We start from the raw sequence: 21,413 nt of genomic DNA, 5'->3' as shown, positions 1-21,413 counted from the left end.
GCTTTGGGGTCCATAGGGACTAAGTAAAGCGCTATACAAATACAGGCCATTTACCATTTTTACCATTTGTGTGCACAAATCGTCTTTCAAATGAAAATGCAAAAAAAACTGATAGACTTGATTATCTGTGTGTAACATCTCTTGCACTGCTTTTTACAGCTGCAACTAAAGGCCAAACATAATCTCATTCATCTTTCCAGCTAACTTCCATAAGAGAAGACGCGCTCAGTGGGTGTGACTTTTATCAACTCAGAAACTGGTTAATATTAACTAAAGTTATGAACCATAAAGTTAAACAGTGTGGCTTTGTGACTGTGAAGATAAATTCTTTCCCACCACACCTTGTTTGTCTGCGTCTACAATGAGCCAGTCAGCAGCTGCTAGGACCAATCCCTTTTCTAGGAGGGCTTACTCTCCACTTTGCGTTTCAAGAGCACAGCAAGAGAATGAGCAAAGTATACAGTTTTTAATTTAAATACCATGGCAAAGCAATGGCATATGGTGTGTCTTTGGATCATATGGTATTTTCAGACCTCAAATGTTACAGCTTTCAACCTGGACACAGAGAATGTACTTCAGAGAAATGGAGATCCAGGCAGCCTGTTTGGATTTTCTGTTGCCTTCCACCAACAGCTCAAACCTGCCAGAAAGAACCTGTGAGTGAAAGCAAAAAAATTTGTAAGTTTGGAATTAATCACACCTTTGTCTTACTGCTTGGTATTTTCCACCAGACTGCTGGTAGGAGCTCCACGAGCAAAGCATCAGAACCAAGTGAATGTTACAGGAGTTGTTTACAAGTGTGATCTGACTACAACATCTAAGAGCTGTCAGCCCATTGAGTTTGATGATAAAGGTTTGTGTACTTTGTCTGAAGCTATATTTATCATTGTTTTATGGTAGCAAGTTTGTAAGTGTTTAATATTCAATACAGTCAGCTTGAGAGTGCCACTCTTGCTTGTTATTCACATGCATTTCTTAAAGGAAAATTACATTATGCACACCACAAAGAACCACATGCAAACAATATAAAAGACTTACCTGGAATTATAATCAACTGATTTCCTAGTCAACAGCTATTGTATTGTATCAAAGTTATTGCCATGAAAGTAAAATATAACATAAAAAATAATAATCTTATGAGTGTGTTTGATATCAGACAGCGAATGTTCATTTTACATGCTGATTGAGAATGGTTATGGTTTTAGGGTAGAAACTGTCCATGAATCACTTGGTCCAAGTTTTTAGTGACATGTGGTGTCTGCCTGAGGACAGAATGTCAAACAGGTGGTGGCCAGAATGAGAGCAATCTTTAACATTGTGTTGGGCTCTGGAACAGTTGCATGTGATTGCAGTATGTTCGAGAGAACAAAGGGGGCAGCCAATGACTATTTCGCCTGTGCTGATGGCTTCTATAGATCTTTATCAGTTATTAAGCAGCTAGCATAACACGATGTGAGACAGTATGTTTATACACTCTTGTGTGGTAAAAGCTCACTAACAGCTTTCCCTTGGTGACTTTTCTTCAACATTTTCATAAAGTGCAAACATTGCTGTGGTTATTTTGTCAGCGTCTTTGATGTTGCTGGCCCAAGAATTTTAAGCTCTGGGCTCTTTCTTGTTGTATGATGTCACCTTCTTTATAAGCAGACTCATCTAATGAAACAAGTCCAACTACAGTGGTGTTATATGCAGTTTAAATAAGGAGTTGGTAGGACGTACTGTGTGTAGTCTAAATTGTATAGAGAGCACAGTATTAGGCTGAGAACACAGCACAGTGTGGGGAATTAGTGCTGAGTGAGATAATGAAAGAGAGGTGGTGACTACACATTTTGTCGATGGTTTGCAAGAAAATCTTTGATGCAAGTTCAGGTGTGAGAGTGGAAGTCCAGGTAAATTTGCTGATCAGCAAAGTGACTAAAGCCAAATGACCCCCTGTGAAAGCTGGTTAGCTGTCCAGTTCGTGCAGTCTTCTGTCAGCCCCAGAGTGAGTGCAACTGGTCTGTAATGTTCAGACTGTCAACAGCAGGCTTTTTTGCTTCAAGGATAATATGAGCTGATGATAGCCTGGGTGAGAGAGGGGCATGTGCTAGAGACAAATTAAAGTTCGTAGAGACAGGCATGACTTGGTTGAGTGCATTCTTGGGTATTCCATCAGAGCCAGTAATGACTGAAAGCAACCAATGTCTGCATAGGAGGCAGACACTGGTTGAATGCACAACATACTGAACTAGAAGCAGATAAACTGCAGCAGAAGACCACACTGACAGACCTGCGATTTGTGAGTGATGCCATCATGTGGCCCAAAGTATGCGAGAAATATTTTCAGTACTTTGCACAATATATGGCACAATGGATTAAGACAGGTTTGAAGGCAAAACAGAGTGCAACCTGGTACAAGCAAGGTGTAAGAAATGAAGGGGTCAGTGAGTGTATATTTATATCGCACCCACCCAAAACACTGTGCAGCAAAGTTATTAATTTAAACTCCTTTTTAATAGTCCAATATCATATATAACTACTTAAAATTGTGCCAAACTGTAAAGAAGAAAAAGAAGAGAAAACACACACCAACACTTGCTCAAATTTCATTGTCAATATTTACTGAAGTGCTTAAGTGCAAAATAGAACAAGATATCTGTAGAATTTATCTCTAATGCTTTGAGCAAAAGGCTGTTGTAAGGGTTTGGAGACTTAAGCAGCAAAGTATATTTATTTTTCTGATACAACTCATTTAATGTAAATCTGTTTCTGGGAAGTAATCATAAAACTTTCTCTCAACTAAACAGTAACAGAGTGAGCTCAACTTTCTGGTTTTACAGAGTTCCTCAATAGTAAAGGCATAAATAACCAGTGGATGGGAGTTAGAGTCACGAGCCAAGGTCCTGGTAAAAATGTAATGGTAAGGAATGCATTCAGATTTTAAAGGAAATTTTAAGAAAGTCAACATCTTTTGTAAATCTAGCCTCCTTCCCTTTTAGACTTGTGGGCATCACTATCGGGATTGGGACACAACCCCAGGTCTTTACGTTCCTCACCTACTGACGGGTCAGTGCTACCTCTTAGGAGATGACCTGAAGGTGGGTGAAGAAGAAAGGAGCTGGCGGAGGGTCGTTTGTGATAGAGAACACTTAACAAGACGTCAAAAGGACCACGACTGGTTTGCCTACTGCCAGCAGGGTCATGGAGCATCTTTTGCAAAGGATAACATATCCCTTCTATTTGGAGCACCAGGAGCTTATCAGTGGAAAGGTAAATTAAAGCTTAGCAGTCGAGTGGTTTGACAAAATATATTCACTTATTCATGTTTTTTTTTTAATGTTTCATGTTGTTTTCACTCAAATGATCCTGCTCAAAGGAATAGTAAGAATGGAGGTTTTGGACAATCTGGACCTCTACAGTGAGGATGCTCGCGAGACTGGAAATATTGACGATTTTAACCCAAAACTCATTCCTCTTAAGTCAAACAGCTACCTGGGTCAGTTTCTTCTCTCTTGAATACTGGTTAATGGTCAAGCAAATGTTAAAATTAAAATGTAAATTTTAGTGGTGTCAGTGGGTAAAACTCTTACAAAGTGAAACATTACAGTGAAACAGCATCATCCTGTACTATCCAGGATTCTCCATTGACTCCGGAATGGCCCTCATCAGGAAGGGCGAGCTGACAATCGTATCAGGAGCACCTAGAGGAGGTTACAGCGGACAGGTGGCATTTCTGAAGGCAGACCCTGTGGCACAGAGAAATCTGTCTGTGGAGCTGGTCCTCTCTGGACCAGGTCTGGCATCCTCCTTTGGCTATGATTTGGCAGTGGTGGATCTCAACGGTGATGGGTAGGTTGGAGATTATGTCCATTAAACCACAGCCATTACATCTACATTTTTAGTTTTATACAAAAAGCTAGTTTTAGCTTTTTGTATAACCTTAGGAGGTGGAACACTAAATACACACAGGACAGGGACTATCAGAGTGAAACAGGAAATATAACAGGTATGCACAGACACAAGCTTAACACTAAGACATCAGACATGGCAACAAGGAGGGAACACAAAGATGTGGGACCAGGGCAGGCACAGAGATGCAGAACAGAAGGAACTCAAAATACTAAACCTGAGAACTAGAAATACTAGAACAGAAACCAAAATATTAATAGTGACAACCCTGAATAACAAATAATCAAGAAACACAAATAAAAAAGCTACAAAACACTGGGTCACCAACCCAGGACCATGACAATATTTTTATTGGTTGGTTCGTCCAACCCATCTATCTTCAAATTTCATGATGACAATCACCCATCTTCATGGTTCCTCTCATTGATTTATCACTAGAGTTCATTTCAGATTTAAAAATAAAGGGTTCCTGGGTGAGGTGTTCTGGGCATGTCCTACCGAGAGGAGGCCCCAGGGCAGACCCAGGACATGCTGGAGACATTATATCTCTCGGCTGGCCTGGGAACGCCTTCCCCCGGACAAGCTGGAGGAGGTGGCTGGGGGGTGGGAGGTCTGGGCTTCTCTGCTTGGGCTGCTGCCCCCGTGACCCGGCCCCGGATAAACGAAAGAAGATGGATGGATGCATGGATGGATGGATGGATGCATGGATGGATGGATGGATGCATGGATGGATGGATGGATGCATGGATGGATGGATGGATGGAAATAAAGGGTTCAGTCTGAGTATCTAATAGCCAATATGCTTTTCATGAAAAAGATTATAGATTTCTCTTTCTCTAAATTCAGGGAGCTGTCATGCTAACATTGTGAATTTTACACTCAAACACACATTATTCATCACAGATTAGGAAGTACACAGTCAATATAACTTTCTGTCTCTATTACTATTCAGTAGTATTCATAGTAATTGGTTTTATATTGTGTTCTTTTGCTGCATGCAGGTGGGATGACCTCGCTGTGGGAGCACCGCAGTTCTTTGTCAAAGATGGCGAGGTTGGAGGAGCAGTCTATATCTATATCAATAACAAAGGAAGAAACTGGGAGAATATTGTTCCAGTCCAACTTCTTGGACATAAAGACTCCATGTTTGGCCTCGCAGTAGAAAATATTGGAGACATCAATCAAGATCATTATGGAGGTTGTAACATTTTAACTACATTTACAGAATATGAAAAAGTCACTAAATAACAATAGATAATATTACATACCACAACCACATTCACTACTGGGTAAACCACATCGAGTTATGCTGTGGTAGAAACCCCAAAAGTCATAAAATACACAAATGTAATAAACCACACTCATCCTCAGCACACAGTGGGAGTGTTTTATTGCTTATGGATTGGACTTTAAATTTGTAACAGATAGGACGTCTCGTATCTTCCCAAAGTAACTAGCAGGGTTTCAATTTAAGGCCTAAAAACAACAGGAATTAAAAGACACAAAAGACAAATGATACATGGAGTATACTCCAGTGTAAATGTCATTTATGAAGATTTGTTATGTTAATTTCCAGTTTGGACACTAACTTGCCTTTGCATGATTACCAAATATCCTACTACACAGTATCTTAGCCTTCCTAGATGCTATTTACCTACAAATTACTTAGGGATAGGCCCTCTCTTTGACATCATACAGACCCAAGAGTAGGGGGAAAAAAGTGGCTAGAGCAGTCTGACACTTCAGTCTTGGCTCACAGAGATGACTTAAAAATACATTGATCTAATTATTTTGAAACTTTAGCCATGTTTAAAAAAAAAACGAAGATCCACTATTGTAGGTGCTCTTAAAATGCATTTTTGGACAAACCCCCAACTTTGTTGTCTCTGTGTTGTCACCATGATTTGTATTAGTATTTGCCTGTGTTGACAGATATTGCAGTGGGAGCACCGTATGAGGGCTCTGGACTTGTATACCTTTACTATGGCGCTCCAGATGGTGTCAACAAAAAGCCTGCACAGGTGAATTTGCTGAGCTTCTTCAACATCAGCAATTTAATTCAATAATATATGAATATTTACAATACAAAAAAACTTAATATCTTATATCTTTTCTTCTTTAGATAATTTCATCACAGTCAAAGAAAGTGAAACTGTTTGGATATTCTCTGACTGGTAACCTGGACGTAGATGATAATCAGTATCCTGACTTGGCTGTTGGATCACTCTCAGATTCCATTTTTGTTTACAGGTATATATATAGAGAGAGATCTCCAAAAGTTGAATCTGTTCATCTGGACGTAGCATTTTGTGGGAGAAACGTTTCGTCACTCATCCAAGTGACTTCTTCAGTCTCAGCTGACTGCAGGTTTCCCCAAACCTTATAAACAGTATATTTGCATAATGACTGAAACCAGCCCACTGAAGGAACAATGGGCTGTGAGGTCAGTTCCTTAATCATAATTATGCAAATTCCCATGACCATTGATCAACAATCACTGACCAAAACCCACTGATCAAAGAACACTGATCAATGGCCATGAGTACCATTATACATCGGGAAAACCAAACAACCTCTAGCGAAGCGGATGGCACAACACAGAAGAGCAACCTCATCAGGCCAGGACTCTGCAGTTTATTTACACCTACAGGCCAATGGACACTCTTTCAAGGATGAGGATGTACACATCCTGGACAGGGAGGAACGCTGGTTTGAGCGCGGAGTCAAGGAGGCCATTTACGTGAAAAGGAAAGACCATCTCTGAATCGAGGAGGGGCCTAAGGGTACATCTTTGCCATCTTACAATGCTGTGATTGCAGCCATTCCCCAACTCTCTGTGAATGGTACTCATGGCCATTGATCAGTGTTCTTTGATCAGTGGGTTTTGGTCAGTGATTGTTGATCAATGGTCATGGGAATTTGCATAATTATGATTATGAACTGACCTCACAGCCCATTGTTCCTTCAGTGGGCTGGTTTCAGTCATTATGCAAATGTACTGTTTATAAGGTTTGGGAAACCTGCAGTCAGCTGAGACTGGAGAAGTCACGGATGATGACGAAACGTTTCTCCCACAAAACGCTACGTCCAGATGAACAGATTCAACTTTTGGAGATTTACTTTCCTGGATGATTGAGAATGCATCAAGACGATATAGAGAGAGAGTTACTGCATAAGCACAAGATAAAAAGTAACCAATGATAAATGCATCCCAGCACTTAATTTTCTTTATTTTATTTATACTTGAAGCTCAGTTTAATTTTATGTAAAAAAAAAAAAAAAAAAAAAAAAAATTTGTATTCTGGATAGAAACTAACCCCGAGCTCAGATTTCTTTTAATGAACACATTTTATCATCATCTTCTGATCATTTAATTCTAATCATATTGATTTACTTTTTAAAAACAAATATGCTGTATAAATACTTTTAAACATGCGCAATAATTTATTAATGGTTCACTTTCTGACAGAACAACTTCAATTCCACAAATCACTACATGTGCTTTTAATGTTTAAAATTCCTCTCTGGTTATGATTCTATAAATATGAAGGTACAGAAAGTCTCATTAGTGATTTTCTTTCTCATATATGTTGCAGAGCAAGGCCAGTGGTCACCGTCAGCACCTCTCTTAAGATTGCACCAAATGAAACAGAGATCGCAAAGAAACGGTGTGATGAGCAAATATGGTAAGATGTTCAAAAACACAAATTATAACATGCTCTATCTGCAACGCTATTGGGTTTTAATCGAACATGTCTGCACAAACTTCAAGTTCTTTTGCAGTCGAGGCATGTTTTACCTACACAGCACATCCTGAGTCGTTCAACCCTAAGCTGAGTAAGTTTCCTTGGTTCAATATTCCTTAAATCCGTGGTTTTAAAAAGGAGGTATAGTAAAGGCTAATTATAGGACCTAGCTATGTGCACAATTTTGAGGACTAGAAAAATACATATATGTTCCCAGCCTATAAAAGGTACATATTTGTAGCATTTATTGTAGATTTTATGGTAAAATTTCAGGAGTTTGATCAAATACAAAACAGTATCTTTAAGGGTTTATTGTTCATTGACAATTTAAGTTAACTGAAAAACGTAATGCATTCTGATACATTTGTTCTCTTTTTGACATGTTTATTGGTGCTAATATGATGCAAAGGATAACAATGTTGCCAAGAAAGTCCTGGGATAAAACCTTCCTGTGCCTGCTCTAGTTTGCATTTAGCTTTTAAAGAAATATAACTGGTCATTATAAGTTGTACTGTGTAACTGTGTAACATTAGGTACATGTTGCTGTACATATATATGGGTGTACTATAATCAGGTATTTACAGTAGTACTAATACTACGTTAACTGGAGTCAGTTGTTTCTAATCTGTTGAATGTACTTCTCTATATTGCAGTGCTCAACTTTACTTTTGATGCTGATTATGAGATGAAAAAATCAAGAGTCAGGGTCAACTTTATGGATTCATCTCAAGGAAAGCTGGAGCTGTCTGGTCAAGGGAGACAGGCCTGTCACAAAACTACGCTCCAGCTTTTGGTACTGTTTCATTTCGTTAGAAGACACACAGTCTCATAATGCTGCGTGGCGCTGTCACTTGGTGTTCGCTCGCTTTGTGGTAGAGTATCACTTCCTGTTCCTGCTCAAACACAGTGGTGTTTCTGAGTAGCTTTTCTGCTTAGCAATTTAATTTAAATCTTTTGATACATCCCTTTTTCATAGTATAATCTTAACGTGCTTCATCTGAATCACCCTTTCTGTGTACTCACTACCTAATTTATAGCCAAAGTATTCACTCACTGTCTCTTTACTGTTTCGCTAGCTTAGCTTAGCTCGTAGCCGACTCGTTAGCACCATGGCTACTTCACCTGTCCCTCCTGCACTTTCCTGCTCATTGTGTCAGATGTTTAGTTACTCCTCGGCCTCCTTTAGCAGTAATGATACCTGTAACAAATGTAGTATATTTGCAGCTCTGGAGGCCAGGATTACTGAATTGGAGACTCGGCCGCACCCTTCATTCACCCGTAGCTAGCCAGGCCCCTGTAGCTGGTGCAGCCGAAGATAGCATAGGCCCGCTAGCTGTTCCCCGGCAGACCCCAAGCAGCTGGGGAAAGAGGCGGCTGGGTGATGGTGAGGAGGAAGCATAGTCTTAAACTGAAGCCCCAGGTACACCACCAACCTGTTCATGTGTCTAACTGTTTTTCCCCACTCGGCGACACACCGCCGGGGTCAAACTCTGGTAATTGGTGATTCTGTTCTCAGACATGTGAAGCTAGAGACACCGGCAACCATAGTCAATTGTCTTCCAGGGGCCAGAGCAGGCGACATTGAAGGAAATTTAAAACTGCTGGCTAAGGGTAAAGCGTAAATACAGTAAGATCATAATTCACGTCGGCAGTAATGACACCCAGTTACGCCAATCGGAGGTCACTAAAATCAATATTGAATCGGTGTGTAACTTTGCCAAAACAATGTCGGACTCTGTAGTTTTCTCTGGTCCCTCCCAATCAGACCAGGAGTGACATGTTTAGCCGCATGTTCTCCTTAAATTGCTGGCTGTCTGAGTGGTGTCCCAGAAACGATGTGGGCTTCATAGATAATTGGCAAACCTTCTGGAGGAAACCTGGTCTTGTTAGGAGAGACGGCATCCATCCCACTTTGGATGGAGCAGCTCTCATTTCTAGAAATATGGACAAATTTATTAAACCCCCAAAATATGACTATCCAGAGTTGGGACCAGGAAGCAGAGTTGCAGTCTTACACGCCTCTCTGCAGCTTCTCTCCTCCCTGCTACCCCCAAAACCCATCTCCATTGAGACTGTGTCAGCTCCCAAAAAGACAAAAACAAACCAAAACCAGCAATAAACAACTTAAACATAAAAATCACAAAGAAAGAACAATACAGTATCCACATCTGAACCAAAGAGTAAAACAGTGAAATGTGGATTATTAAATATTAGGTCTCTCTCCTCCAAGTCTCTGTTAGTACATGACTTAATAATTGATCAACAAATCGATTTACTCTGCCTTACAGAAACCTGGTTGCAGCAGGATGAGTATGTTAGTTTAAATGAATCAACACCCCGAGTCATTCTAACTACCAGAAATCTCGAAGCACAGGCCGAGGGGGCGGTGTGGCAGCAATTTTTCACACCAGCCTATTAATTAACGAAAGACCAAGACAGACTTTTAATTCTTTTGAAAGCCTGATGCTTAGCCTCGTCCACCCCAGCTGTAAAACTCAGAAACCAGTCTTACTTGTTATCATCTATCGTCCACCTGGGCCTTACACAGAGTTTCTCTCTGATTTCTCAGACTTTTATCTGATTTAGTGCTCAGCTCAGATAAAATAATTATTGTGGGTGATTTTAACATCCATGTAGATGCTAAAAATGACAGCCTCAACATCGCATTTAATCTGTTATTAGACTCAATTGGCTTCTCTCAAAATGTAAAAGAACCCACCCACCACTTTAATCACACTCTAGATCTTGTTTTAACGTATGGCATAGAAACTGAACATTTAACAGTGTTTCCTGAAAACCCTCTGCTGTCTGATCATTTCCTGATAACATTTACATTTACAATAATTGATTACACAGCAGTGGAGAGTAGACTTTATCAAAGTAGATGTCTTTCCGAAAGTGCTGTAACTAAGTTTAAGAATATAATCCACCCACTGTTATCATCTTCAATGCCCTGTACCAACATAGAGCAGAGCAGCTATCTGAACGCTACTCCAACAGAGGTCGATTATCTTGTTAATAATTTTACCTCCTCACTACGTGCGACTCTGGATACTGTAGCTCCTGTGAAAACTAAGGCCTCAAATCCAAAGTCCCTGACTCCGTGGTATAATTCTCAAACACGTAGCCTAAAGCAGATAACTCGTAAGCTGGAGAGGAAATGGCGTGTCACAAATTTAGAGGATCATCATTTAGCCTGGAGAAATAGTTTGCTGCTTTATAAGAAAGCCCTCCGCAAAGCCAGAACATCTTACTATTCGTCACTGATTGAAGAAAATAAGAACAACCCCAGGTTTCTCTTCAGCACTGTAGCCAGGCTGACAAAAAGTCAGAGCTCTACTGAGCCAACAATCCCTTTAACGTTAACTAGTAATGACTTCATGAACTTCTTCACAAATAAAATTTTTATCATTAGAGAAAAAATTACCAATAATCATCCCACAGATGTAACATTATCTACAGCTACTTTTAGTACCATCAATGTTAAGTTAGACTCTTTTCTCCAATTGATCTTTCTGAGTTAACTTCAATAATTAATTCCTCCAAACCATCAACGTGTCTTTTAGACCCCATTCCTACAAAACTGCTCAAAGAAGTCCTGCCATTAATTAATGCTTCAATCTTAAATATGATCAACCTATCTCTAATAATCGGCTATGTACCACAGGCCTTCAAGGTGGCTGTAGTTAAACCTTTACTTAAAAAGCCATCTCTAGACCCAGCTGTCTTAGCTAATTATAGGCCAATCTCCAACCTTCCTTTCATATCAAAAATCCTTGAAAGAGTAGTTGTCAAACAGCTAACAGATCATCTGCAGAGGAATGGCTTATTTGAAGAGTTTCAGTCAGGTTTCAGAGCTCAGCACAGCACAGAAACAGCTTTAGTGAAGGTTACAAATGATCTTCTTATGGCCTCTGACAGTGGACTCATCTCTGTGCTTGTCCTGCTAGACCTCAGTGCTGCGTTCGATACTGTTGACCATAATATCCTATTAGAGCGATTAGAACATGCTGTAGGTATTACAGGTACTGCACTGCAGTGGTTTGTATCATATCTATCTAATAGACTCCAATTTGTACATGTAAATGGAGAGTCCTCTTCACACACTAAGGTCAATTATGGAGTTCCACAGGGTTCGGTGCTAGGACCAATTCTATTTACATTATACATGCTTCCCTTAGGCAGCATCATTAGAAGACATAGCATAAATTTTCACTGCTATGCAGATGACACGCAGCTCTATCTATCCATGAAGCCAGGTAACACACACCAATTAGTTAAACTGCAGGAATGTCTTAAAGACATAAAGACCTGGATGGCCGCTAACTTTCTGCTTCTTAATTCAGATAAAACTGAGGTTTTTGTACTCGGCCCTGAAAATCTTATGGTATCTAAGCAGATTCTTACTCTGGATGGCATTACCTTGGCCTCCAGTAATGCTGTGAGGAACCTTGGAGTCATTTTTGACCAGGACATGTCCTTCAACGCACATATTAAACAAATATGTAAGACTGCTTTCTTCCATTTGCGCAACATCTCTAAAATTAGAAATATCCTGTCTCAGAGTGATGCTGAAAAACTAGTTCATGCATTTATTACTTCCAGGCTGGACTACTGTAATTCTTTATTATCAGGATGTCCTAAAAACTCGCTGAAAAGCCTTCAGCTAATCCAAAATGCTGCAGCAAGAGTCCTGACAGGGACTAGAAAGAGAGAGCATATTTCTCCTGTTTTGGCTTCCCTTCATTGGCTTCCTGTTAAATCCAGAATTGAATTCAAAATCCTGCTCCTCACATACAAGGTCTTAAATAATCAGGCCCCATCTTATCTTAATGACCTTGTAGTACCATATCACCCTATTAGAGCACTTTGCTCTTGCACTGCAGGCCTACTTGCTGTTCCTAGAGTATTTAAAAGTAGAATGGGAGGCAGAGCCTTCAGTTTTCAGGCCCCTCTTCTGTGGAACCAACTTCCAGTTTGGATTCGGGAGACAGACACTATCTCTACTTTCAAGATTAGGCTTAAAACTTTCCTTTTGCTAAAGCATATAGTTAGGGCTGGACCAGGTGACCCTGAATCCTCCCTTAGTTATGCTGCAATAGACGTGAGGCTGCCGGGATTCCCATGATGCATTGAGTTTTCCTTCCAGTCACCTTTCTCACTCACTATGTGCTAATAGACCTCTCTGCATCGAATCATATCTGTTATTAATCTCTGTCTCTCTTCCACAGCATGTCTTTCATCCTGTTTTCCTTCTTTCACCCCAACCGGTCGCAGCAGATGGCCGCCCTCCTGAGCCTGGTTCTGCCGGAGGTTTCTTCCTGTTAAAGGGAGTTTTTCCTTCCCACTGTCGCCAAAGTGCTTGCTCATAGGGGGTCATATGATTGTTGGGTTTTCTCTGTATTTATTATTGTGCTATCTACTGTACAATATAAAGCGCCTTGAGGCGACTTTTGTTGTGATTTGGCGCTATATAAATAAAATTGAATAGAATTGAATTGATTGTCAACACTTTCACTTCACTTAGTTATATTGGACTTTGCAGAAAGTTACTTTAAAGTGAAAATCTTTAAAATGTAGTACAATTTACAGAGACTTATAATATTTGTCATTAGGTGTTATACAAAACCTTGTGGGTAAAAAAAAAAAAAAAAAAATCACATTAAATCACAGCAAAGCTTTTTCGTTCCAGAGAAATATCAAGGACAAGCTGCAGAATATTCCCATCTCTGTCACTGTGTCTCTGAGTTCCAGTCAGACAACCACTGCTACTGCGGATCAGCTCAGTTTTACTCCTGTCCTTAACCTCTACCAGCAGAAGACCACTTCCTCAAAGGTAGAAATGAGTTTATATGCAGTTCTAATCAAAATTATTCAACATTTCCTAGGTGTATGAAGACTTAGAGAGTAAAGTTTTTCGAATAAACTCGAATTTTTGCAAATTACACCTGCATGTCCATTTAGTTAAAATATAATCAAAATCAAAGTTGCAGGATGTTTTTGTAGCAACATCAGTATCATTAAGAATCAATCTAATACTAATGTGTTTTATTTACTAGTTGTACAGTGTGTAAATTGTACAGTTAACTGGCTTCAGCTGCAATATATTTGCAACTGTGGTCAGAAATATACACATATACTCAAGTTAAATTAAAATTGGTTTCCTGGAGACTGGTGGGTTAGCTTAAGACAAAAAAATACTGAATTTATTTCAAAGACCCTCAGGGAGACCTGAGCACAGATGTATCAGACAGAAAATAATGAACACAACACAAAAAACAAAACTTAAATGAGCCTGTAGCATACTTAGTGTCAGTTTCACAAGAATAAAACTGTAACAATATCAACCCATAGATAAGGTAAAGCTGGTGTATAAAGGGGCCTATATGACATCCCCAATGTTCATGCAAAGGAGGGTCGATTCAGTTGAAGAGATATATTTCCTCTCATTTTCCAAGTATCAACCGGTGATTTGTGTCACATTTATTTTAATCCCACTGATCATTTTCAGTGTTTGAACAAGTTGAATAACCGACTTAAATTCAGAAGGTGTCAGAAGCCTGTGACAAGTGAAATACAGAATATTAAAATTAAAACTAGAACTAGAATGTTCTTGACTGTATCTTTCTGTTTACTGCAGTTATTGAAATTGTGTGAATTAAATCCCTTAATTCTCTTGTTGTGACGGATATGAACAGAATCCTGGAACCTAGCTGAAGCTTTATTAGAGAAGAGTTTCTTCTCTTTTTTAACAGATCGTTCTAATAAATAGAGGCTGTGGCAGTGACAAAATTTGTCAAAGTAACCTGGACTTACAGTACAAGTTCTGTTCCAAAAAAACTCAAGACGGTCAAGATGTTTTCAAATCACTGGCCAGGTAAACCAAAAATATCAAAGCTCAAAAATAAAGTCTTTTTTTTTTTCCTGGTAAACCAAAACATGCGACCCCTCAGCCCAAGCTGCATTAACTTTTACTGTCACTCCTTTAGTGAGGATGGTGTTGCAGTCATCACTCCATCAGATGAAGACATAGCTTTGGAGATCACTGTGACTAACAAAAACGGGGACGATGCACACCAGAGTGGTTTGGCCATTACACTCCCAGACATAGTGCGCTACTCATCCTACTCGACCACTGCAGTGAGTACAGAAAAGCTGGTTTTCCCCTTGTTAGATCATATGTTTTACTCCATGAATCCATATCCTGTTCCTTATGCTTCACTTTTAGATTCCAACTTTGATTTCCTACTTCCTACTTGTTGTGTTACTCTAAAATGTGATGGACAAAATATATTGGAATATTTTAATGATACTTTTGGTAATTTTGGTACTCCAAAATTTTATGTCATCTCCCAGGACTTTTTTATGATCACTGTATATTTATAGAGTTATACATTTTGCGATGAGATTGCCTGCTTGTTTCCTCAGGAAAAACAAGTGAGTTGTGCAGATAACAGGATGCCAATTGCCTGTGACCTGGGAAATCCACTCCAAAGAGATGCTGAAGTGAGTAGCGTTGCTCAGTTTCTTCCACTTCTGCATCACTATTTGCATGTTTGATGGTTACTTTGTTCCTTTCAGGTAACGTTTTATGTCATGCTCACAACTTCTGGCGTCACGTTGAACACAAAATTAATTAACATCACTTTACAGCTGGAGACGTAAGTAGGCTGATCTGAATGGATTATGTTACTAATCAGCAGTGTTGGGTAAGTTACTTTAAATTAGTAACTTAGTTACATTACTAGTTACTTCTCTAAAAAAGTAACTCAGTTACTTCAAGTTACTCGTTACTTTCAAAGTAACTAGTTACTAGGGAAAGTAACTTTGGTTTTACTCAGAATTCTCTTGTTAATGTGTTGCTTCCGTAACTGGATACCCAGCAAGTTTGCCAGTCTTCTAGCTTGCTTACTTGCCACAAGTGCACTGTGCCACCTACCAACAGAAAGGAAAAAATAATGTGCACATTTCCACGAGAGAAATCCCACGCCTGGACCGTCGTTGACCGCCGCCATGATTCTAGCCTGCTTTTTACATCCAACACAAAAACTGCAGTCGTGGTGCTTTTGATTGTACTCAGAACTTGGAAATTCTGCCTTCTGAATAGGAAGATGTAGGTAACACCAGACTGCAGATGAGCTGCATACAGAGCTGGACTGGGACAAAAAAAATCGTCCGGGCATTTTGACAAGAGACCGCCCACCATTATAGGAAAAATCATAAAGCCTTTGAATGAAAATAAACACTGTTGTGACAGTGATGTACACTGTTCTGATGGTATATATGTATCAATCTATCAATTGTTTGTTGTAAGACTCAGATAATTATTTTTTTTTAAAAGCGAGACATTTTAAATGAGAATAAGAAAGAAAAGTATTTCTTTGTGCCCCCCTCTCCCCGTTAATGCCCTACCTGGCCCCCTGGCAACACTTTGCTAGATCCGCCCCTGCACAGTTACCAGCTGTCAGCTACTTAGAAAAGGATCCTGGTGTTATTTGTCTCTCAGAAACAGTTCATAACTTCCTTCAACTCATTCATGTCACCTAAAAGGTAAACCTGTTTCTCCATCACCTGTTCAGCTCTGATGATTCAGTAAGGACATCTCCTGGTTTCATCTGCATGTTTCCCTCTCACCAGATAACCAAACCGATATCATGACCAGCAGCTTTACAGCTGTGGCTCCAGCAAACATCAGCTGATACTAGCAATTAATATTAAATAAATTCTAACAACAGCTGATCAAGCTTAAACGTGCTGCTGTTGTTTAACGCGACATCCGCTGGTTTCCTCTTTCTGGCGCAAAGTGGGCGATAAATAAACAAGAGAGAAAAGCCGATCAGCTGATCATTGATCAGTTTCGTGATTGAAGTAGAAACGGGAGAGAATGAGAGAAGAAGAGGCAGCTGTGCAGCTTCAGCTTTGTCTTTTTCATTGTAGCTGAAGTCCGGGACAAACTGTGTTCCTTTTCACCTCAGTACGAAACGCGTAATATTTTCTCTGAATACCAGACGATTGTTTTTTACGGGACGGTTGGCAACTCTAATAATTAACCGTATGAACAAAATAAAGTTCAACATCAGTAACATAGCACCCACCCAGCTGTATAGAAACTCCGTCATGCTAGCTAGCATGCAGTACGAAAATGTCAGCATACCGAAAATAAACTCCACCTAAACTTGGTTTATATCTGACTCAGATAGACTGCAGGTCATAACTTCTTACCTGAAGTTCAGTTCACCTGACACTCGGACCGGCGGCCGCTTCGGGTCTCTCCTCTTGCCTCCCTTTTCCCTTATCCACCTGCTGGCTTCCACCACTTGCTAATGTTATTGAATCTGTGGAAGCTCCGCGATATCCACCACACGAAGTAACGAGTAACGAGCCTATCTAAATCCCAGTAACGAGTAACGCGTTCCTGATTTTGGCATAATAACTAGTTACCGTGCTCGTTACCACAATAATAACGTAGTTACTGTAACGCGTTACTTAATAACGCGTTAGTCCCAACACTGCTAATCAGTGATCAGTGGAATGTAACTGACATTCAGTAAGCAGAAATAATAATTTACAAATAATCTTGGTTCTTCCTGTGATGTAGGACGAGTGAGCAGACCATACAGCCAATACAGGCCTTTGCCAAAGTTGTTTTTGAGCTGCAGTTGCAAGTAAACGGGTGAGTTCTCCTTTAAATTAAAATTAACATTGTTTGTTTGTCATTTTAGAAATGAATGATTTGGCTTGAAGGATTTAAAAATGACTAATATTATATCATAATGTGTTTCTTCATCAGGCTCGCTAAACCTTCTCAGGTGTCAATTGGTGACATTGTGAAGGGTGAAAGTGCAATAAAATCTGTTGATCAAATAGGAAACTCAGTTCAGTATGAATTTAGGGTAAGGTGATATTTGGTTCTAAATTTTAAATTAATCCTGCTGCTTAGTTTTTTCTCATGGGTCCAAGAAAACATGCACTGTTTCTCTAATAGATAACAAATTTGGGCAGACCACTGAAGCATTTTGCAAATGCATCACTGAGCATCTACTGGCCAAAGGAGAACTCTGTAGGAAAGTGGCTTCTCTACTTGACTCACATCACCAACGACGGTGTGCATTCTGTCCCCTGCTCACCTGTAGATGAAGTCAGTCCACTTAAACATGTAAAGGTAAGGAAATCCTGTCATTGTTGAAATGTAAGCAATGCTTTAATGGCAAATGCATCTAACCAGATCATGTCTGATACCAAGGGCTGGCATGATACAGCAAGAAAAAGACGTGAGGCTGAACATAAAGCCCTCTCTACTGATGGATTCACATTTCTTCCAACAAAAAGAAAATATAAAACACTGGTAGGAGAATAATAATTTAATGAAAATTAAACATTAATTATAATAAATTCAAATGTTGCAGCAGCTTGCTTTTTCTGCTGATCTGATGCTTTATGCAAACTGAGACTGATGAATATGCACATCTGAGGCCTGTTGTATTCCCTTTAGACCTGCTCCGATGGACTGAATTGTGTGGAGATACGCTGCCCTCTGCTGGACCTGGACAGTACTGCACAGATTGTTCTGCATTCTCGCCTTTGGAACGCCACTTTGGCCGAGGTGCTCCATTTCTGAAAAGTGCTATTGCAGTGTGTATAGCCACAGCAGGTAGCTGTTCTCAGGGAATGACTCATTCGTCTCAACGACTCATAGGCTCAGAATTCATTGTCTTTGGCGTTGCTGTGTGAAGTTTCCTCTGGGTTCTCTGTCTTCAGCTTACATCTTAGTTTAATTGGTGATTCTAAATTTACCTGAGGTATAAAAGCAAAGTAGATACATTTTTGCATGAATATATATGAAAAGGCAAAATGCTGATTGTAGTGTAAAAGCGCTTTGAGTCGTCATTAATGCTATAATGCCAGTTCATCCTGTAAAATACCATTAAACACTAAAAATCACCAACAAAGTGAGCTAAGAGAGACAAGAATATAGCCTACTTAAGAACATTTTTGAAAGTCTTTTACTATGAGGGAAGTGAATGCAACGCCTCTGATTATTTTACACAGTTGTGGTCCTGTGAGTAGGCTAATACTTAGGAACAAATTAATACCATTAGAAACCTTCATGGCAATTAAACAATAATTTAGTGTAGATTCTTATTTCTACAAAACACTCACATGGACTTGTTTCTCACTCTGTTACCCATTTCCAGCCTTACTTAGCAGCGTGTCACCAGTGTCTTATTCAGTTTTTCTCTTCCATTTAGGATTACAGCTCTTTAAACTATCTTCTCATTGTTGTTGATGCAACTCTGACTCTAACCAACGCTCCAGAGAACATTGGACTTAAACCAGACAAACTCAGGACAAAGGTAAAGTGGTTTTTTTTGTTTGTTTTTTACCAATTCTGTTTAATTACTCACACAAGCAGTTGCTCTTTAATACAGCTACCTTTGAGTTCAGTGTACTATAACAATTACATTAAAATAATGTTTGTAACAGTCTAAGATGGTCAGAGAGTCACAGCCTTCTAGGATTTGTGCATCTGAAGACATACTGGTTGTTTTGGCTCTGCACATCATCATTATTATTATTATTATTATTTTAATGTCCACAGGCAAAACTGACAGTGTTCCTTGAGAGAAAGACTGAATTCCTGGTCAAAGTTGCGTGGTGGATAATCTTCCTGACAGTCGTGTCTTTGTTGCTGCTGTTGGCCTTTTTAGGCTTCTTACTGTGGAAGGTAACAAGAAATACAGAATACATGTAAACTGTTGTTTTAAAAGTTTACTGAGCTGATAGCTATACAGCACATAGGATCAGTAGTGTCAAATCAGTCTCTCAGTAATCTTCCAACAAAGCAGTAAAAGCAGTTTGTTTTTTTTTCCAGCAGTTGTAAGCATTTAAACTGCACCTTACTCTTAGCATTCCTCCTAAATTATGAATACTTTGAATAGAAAAGTCTGAAAGCACTTAAATGCAGCATAGATGAGGAATGTAAATGTACAATGAACAGTTGAAACAGTTACTATTTTTCATGAATTCATTTACTTTTTACAAACTTGTCTGTGAACTGTCATACTGACCCTTGTCCTTATTTCTTTTTGTAAGCGTGGTTGCATCCACTGCATTGATCATAAGAAGAGGTTCTCACATAATGGAGCTCCAAACACAGAGACAGCGCCCCTTAAAGGCTAAGGCAAACCTTAAGGACACATTGAAGGTTTAAGAGGTGTTCAATGACCCGGTAACACTGAGGCTTCCATGGGGAGCTGTTGTTTTATATTTTCCACTATTAGCACAGAATTATCTGATAATTTTATGATGTGTTAGGATTTATTTTTTTATTGTTGTGGTTTTTGTTTGTGTTTTGTCAACCCAATTTATTTGCATGTTTACACTTTTCCAGCATTTTCCCTGTTTCATTTCGGTCTCCCTGTTTTTCCATTGTTGTTCATTTCCCGACTTAACACTTGCTGTTGTATGTGTGCAAGTGCATTTACCAGCATGAACATCTGCAAGCATGGTGTGGAAAGTTGATTATGTCTCACCTCGAATGCTCAGCATATTGGCTACATATCAGAAAAGGAGAGACTACCAAACATTTTTCTTTCTTTCCAGCCAATAGAAGGAAGATGCAATGTTTTAAATGCCGAGCTAATTAACTGAGAGTGGCCATTAATTTTATGCATTTCAGGTTAACGCAAAATGACATATTTTGTGGCAGTGTTTATTTTTCCATTCCTGTTAAATTTTCATAATCACCTTGGAAGAATTTTATATTACGTGTAGTCATAGGCACAGTAATTTGCAGATGTTCACAAAATGCATAACAATCACAGTCAAACCTTAAAAACATACTCTCTTTTTAATCCCACACAAAACAGTGAAGGGCAGAAAGTCTGTTTATCTTAAATAACTGAAAAAACATGGAAAGAGAGGACAAGTCCTTCTCTTGCCTGTTTGGATATTCAGCTCCCATAAATGACACACCTCTCTCAGTTGTAGCTCCTGCACTTCAGTGTTTTGCTTCTGTGTTTCATTCTGTCCTCTTTTAAATTAAATGGCAATTTCAGGCTCTAAATTAAACTTCACAGCATAAACTGTAAACCATTGCACTAGCTGCTAATCTTTCATACTTAATCCAGTTTGTTTTCTTGTGTTTCACTGAGGTAAGTTTTGCCCTCTCACACAGAAAGAAAAGATGCTACCTAATCTTTCAAAGAGGAGTGGTGAAGGTCACATGCAAAAAAAAAAAAAAAAAGCTTTCTTCTCTTCAGTGTCCTCCAGATGCAGTTTAGGAAGTGAGACAGACTTTAGTATGGTTTACTGATACTGAATTCCAGATCGCAGCAGGAAGATAGAGGAGATAATGAGGCACAAATCAGAGAAAAAAGAAAGGTCTCTAACATGTATTTATAGGAGCTGAGACAGAAGTAAACATTAGCATTAGTATTATTAAATGACCCAGTAGTTCTCTTTCCATTTTTCAGTTGTCAGTCTGTCCTGTTCTACTTCTTGTTTACCTGCCAGTTTACCTTCCTGTATCTATTCTTGTCTTCATGTTTACCTCAGTGACTTTGTTTCTTGTTTTGGATTTTGTGTGTGTGTAGTCCACTTTGGATCACTTGCTCGTTCTCTGCAGTCTTCTTATGTCTTCTTTGTTCATCCATAGTTCTTTTTGTTGAGCTGGTGAGTTGTGCATATGATCTAAGCCTTAACATGTAACTAAAGTATGTGTTGTTCAGTTTTGTATTTTGGCTGTTATTAAATATAATTACCTTAAAAAAATTAAAG

At 39.2% G+C, this 21,413-nt stretch overlaps 1 protein-coding gene across 3 annotated transcripts; it reads left to right on the top strand.

The window, feature by feature from the left end:
* The first annotated feature begins 308 nt into the window (after positions 1 to 308).
* LOC116321606 (integrin alpha-6-like) lies at positions 309 to 21,407 on the top strand. 3 transcript variants are annotated; one of them, XM_039620606.1, is made up of 25 exons: positions 309 to 656; positions 732 to 853; positions 2,820 to 2,899; positions 2,979 to 3,249; positions 3,356 to 3,475; positions 3,615 to 3,828; positions 4,890 to 5,086; positions 5,821 to 5,909; positions 6,011 to 6,138; positions 7,485 to 7,574; positions 7,661 to 7,725; positions 8,288 to 8,427; positions 13,327 to 13,470; positions 14,390 to 14,511; positions 14,624 to 14,774; positions 15,063 to 15,140; positions 15,216 to 15,295; positions 17,233 to 17,307; positions 17,425 to 17,527; positions 17,620 to 17,796; positions 17,878 to 17,979; positions 18,127 to 18,237; positions 18,884 to 18,988; positions 19,234 to 19,359; positions 19,728 to 21,407. In XM_039620606.1, exons 1-25 carry the CDS (start codon positions 481 to 483, stop codon positions 19,812 to 19,814), a joined length of 3,153 nt encoding a protein of 1,050 aa, XP_039476540.1. In that variant the 5' UTR covers positions 309 to 480; the 3' UTR covers positions 19,815 to 21,407. The 3 variants fall into 3 exon arrangements, with proteins under 3 accessions (XP_039476540.1, XP_039476541.1, XP_039476543.1); XM_039620607.1 differs by lacking the exon at positions 732 to 853 and having other exon boundaries at positions 309 to 678; positions 19,728 to 21,406; XM_039620609.1 differs by lacking the exons at positions 309 to 656; positions 732 to 853 and adding an exon at positions 2,233 to 2,278 and having other exon boundaries at positions 19,728 to 21,406.
* The last annotated feature ends 6 nt before the right edge of the window (positions 21,408 to 21,413 follow it).

The sequence above is a fragment of the Oreochromis aureus genome, linkage group 2 (genome assembly GCF_013358895.1).
Source record: "Oreochromis aureus strain Israel breed Guangdong linkage group 2, ZZ_aureus, whole genome shotgun sequence".
Taxonomy (NCBI): domain Eukaryota; kingdom Metazoa; phylum Chordata; class Actinopteri; order Cichliformes; family Cichlidae; genus Oreochromis; species Oreochromis aureus.
Note: the sequence above shows the minus strand (reverse complement) of the source record. Positions and strands in the feature narration are given on the sequence as shown.